Source organism: Anneissia japonica, unplaced genomic scaffold, assembly GCF_011630105.1.
Source record: "Anneissia japonica isolate Jap-2015-1 unplaced genomic scaffold, ASM1163010v1 scaffold2188_len52844_cov111, whole genome shotgun sequence".
NCBI lineage: Eukaryota > Metazoa > Echinodermata > Crinoidea > Comatulida > Comatulidae > Anneissia > Anneissia japonica.
Genome location: NW_022711922.1, coordinates 49,921 through 52,878, shown reverse-complemented (window position 1 = coordinate 52,878; position 2,958 = coordinate 49,921). Strand labels below are relative to the sequence as shown.

General features: G+C 31.7%; 1 protein-coding gene across 1 annotated transcript; it reads right to left on the bottom strand.

The window, feature by feature from the left end:
• Positions 1–1,618: 1,618 nt before the first annotated feature.
• Positions 1,619–2,279, bottom strand: LOC117107691 (the record flags this gene model as incomplete). Its single annotated transcript, XM_033249422.1, has 2 exons — positions 2,079–2,279; positions 1,619–1,767 (listed from the first exon to the last, which is right to left on the bottom strand). Coding segments are annotated over exons 1-2 (350 nt in total), but the record flags the coding sequence as incomplete, so codon positions are not given.
• Positions 2,280–2,958: the final 679 nt, after the last annotated feature.

Sequence of the window (2,958 nt, the reverse complement as noted above, 5' to 3'; positions counted from 1 at the left end):
AGGGAGGATGGATGTTTCTTTAATAACAAAATTATGATAAAATACACTACAGTAGTAAACTGGTAAAGAAAGGGGTTGGGCCTAAAGTCCCAGCTGAAACGAAGTTGATGTCTCAATGATTTACAGTACTACAAATTTGCTATCAGAAACAAAGTTTATAGAATTACTATTTAAAGCCCCATTACCGGCAAATTTTTAGTTAAGAAAAATCTGATTTTATATATGTTATAAAGATTTATAAATATCATACAAAATTGGTAGTTCAACGGAATTTAGACATTCCTAAACATGAAAAAAATGTATCCAACACTGCTAGGCTAGGACAAGCCTTACCTCGATTTAGGTTCTGTTATCACACATAAAAGCGGCTGACATGATATTTTCCGTTGCTAGTATTGACGCTTGTGAAATCTAATATTTCATTGGAATTATTTCAAATGTGTTAAAAAATGATTTTGACTGAGATTTTGACATATACACAAATATATCTCAGGCCTACTCGATTGACCGCAGTTTGCGAGGTACAAAAACTAATCTCATTAGAGAGGGCGCAGTTTATTGACTGTAAAAAGTATACATCAAAGTGAGAGCATTCCAGCTGATGCGATCTACAACCTCTGAATTTGCATGGTAACGAAGAATTTGTTGAGAAAATGGTAATCTCCGATGAGAAATAGCCTGTATTTCTCTCTTTTTTTTAATTCTTTTGCGTAAAAACTAAAATTTGTGCCAATATCTTTCCATGGTTTATAATAATTAGAGTAATGCATATGCATTTTTAGTAAAATTCTGCCGGGAATGAGGCTTTAAGCATTCATTAATTAATGACAAAAGTTTAGGGTTATTTGATTAGCTAAGTGATTAGAGTCCCCTCAAGTTACTACAGTATATGGCAATATATTTAAAAATTGTTTCCATAATTTTATACATTAGAAACAATGTAAACAAGCATGGGGTTTTTTTTTTCAATATTAACAAATATTCTATAGCATAAATTTGTAATAGCCAAAGTAAATTACTGTATTTGATTACAATTTTAAATCTTAATAATTCAATATCCTAGTTTATATATGTGTGTGTTGTATTATTCATGTTGATTTTGTAAATGGTGGGTGCCACTTTTATGAAATTGAAGGACCAATAATGTTATCAAACTAGAATGTATAAATTATATTTTTGTCAGATTTTATATGATGAAGTAGAGCATTAATTGTCTGATTTTCAGATATTGAAAGATATATGATTTGTATGAACAAATTTGTATTGAAGGTAGGCACACTTATCAGATATTAGCCTGGTTCACGTCAAACTTTAAATCTTAATAATTCAATATCCTAGTTTATATACGTGTGTGTTGTATTTTTCATGTTGATTTTGTAAATGGTGTGTGCCGCTTTTATGAAATTGAAGGACCAATAATGTTATCAAACTAGAATGTATAAATTATATTTTTGTCAGATTTTATCTGATGAAGTAGAGCATTAATTGATGATTTTCAGTTATTGAAAGATACATGATTTGTATGAACAAATTTGTATTGAAGATAGGCACACTTATCAGATATTAGCCTGGTTCACGTCAAACTTTATCTAGATATACCCGTCTTGAAACATGATACGATAATCCCCCGAGGACATGCTGCTGACCAAAACCAGCCCTCTCAGCGACTTTAGCTCGACAAACCCAAAACAAAGCTCTACTTCTTACTTGAGGGCAGCGTTCATGTAGCTCTTCTAGCCAATCACTAACTTTGCTTTCATTCTTTATCTAAGATATTAAAAGAAAAATCAAAAGTATGTTAACTGACCAAAAAGTTTTTTTCTTTATATTCACATTCCTATAAGAAAACTTCAAGTATTCAGCTATAACATAAACTAAAATGCAATCAAAAGCTGTTTTGTAGTATTTTAATATTATATTAGAATCTCACTTTTATTTATCATTAATACTTTTTTTAATGAAAATTTAAAAGATAGGTTTTCATGATTTAATTAGATCTTTAAGGTTTTATCAGATCTTGTTTTTATCAGATATTTCAAATTTTTATTCGAACTTTAAAAAATCGATGAAATTTTAACCTCGTTCATGAAACCAAGACAGCTGTGAAGGCATTCATCGAGGGCGCAATTCACGTCCACTTCACTTCTTTCCAAACGGGCATCCTCATCCACTTGAACACATTGCTCTAGTTCTGGACTGAGTCTGACAACATCAAATGTTTCTCTCCGAACATTTCTTTTGACCGTGTGCGGTGTCTTACCCCTGTCTCTTATACACATCTAGATGGGTATAAGAGACAGGTTGAGAACTGCCATCCATGCTTTTGTTCAATCTGTTGAGATCATTTTAAATGTCAATAAATATATAGCTAATATCAGTCACAAGTAAATAATAATACAGTACAGTATACCCTCGATTTTACGTATGGGACCGGAGAACGTACGTAAATCGGGCAATTCCTTAAACCAAGGTTCGTTTAAATTTGTGGTGACCTTTGACCTAATATGTACCCAACTCTCAACGTATGTTATGAACGAACGATGTTACTTCCTAAGAATGAAACCATGTGTTTAGTGTTTTTTATTCATCATTTTATGATGTCATAATAAAGTGTTCAAATCAAACCATATCAGTTTATTAATGCATCACTTCATATGTTTTATTTAACTAAAGAACATGAAAAGATTACCTATACAACAAAGGTTTAGATTATAACGCGTGTTAAATAGACACAATCAATGTTGCTGTTGAATCAAATAATGAACAGACAGGAACTAACAAACCTCTCTTTACATTATAGTGGCCCTCAAAAGGGCCGTTTGTTTTGAGCATTTGGGGGTTTTTGATGACATCATAGTCCATAGGAAGCCTACTTAATACTGAGTGTTCGTATAACTGAGGTACGTAAAAACGAGATTCTACTGTAAATGGGGTAATAAAACACCAATATACAGTACT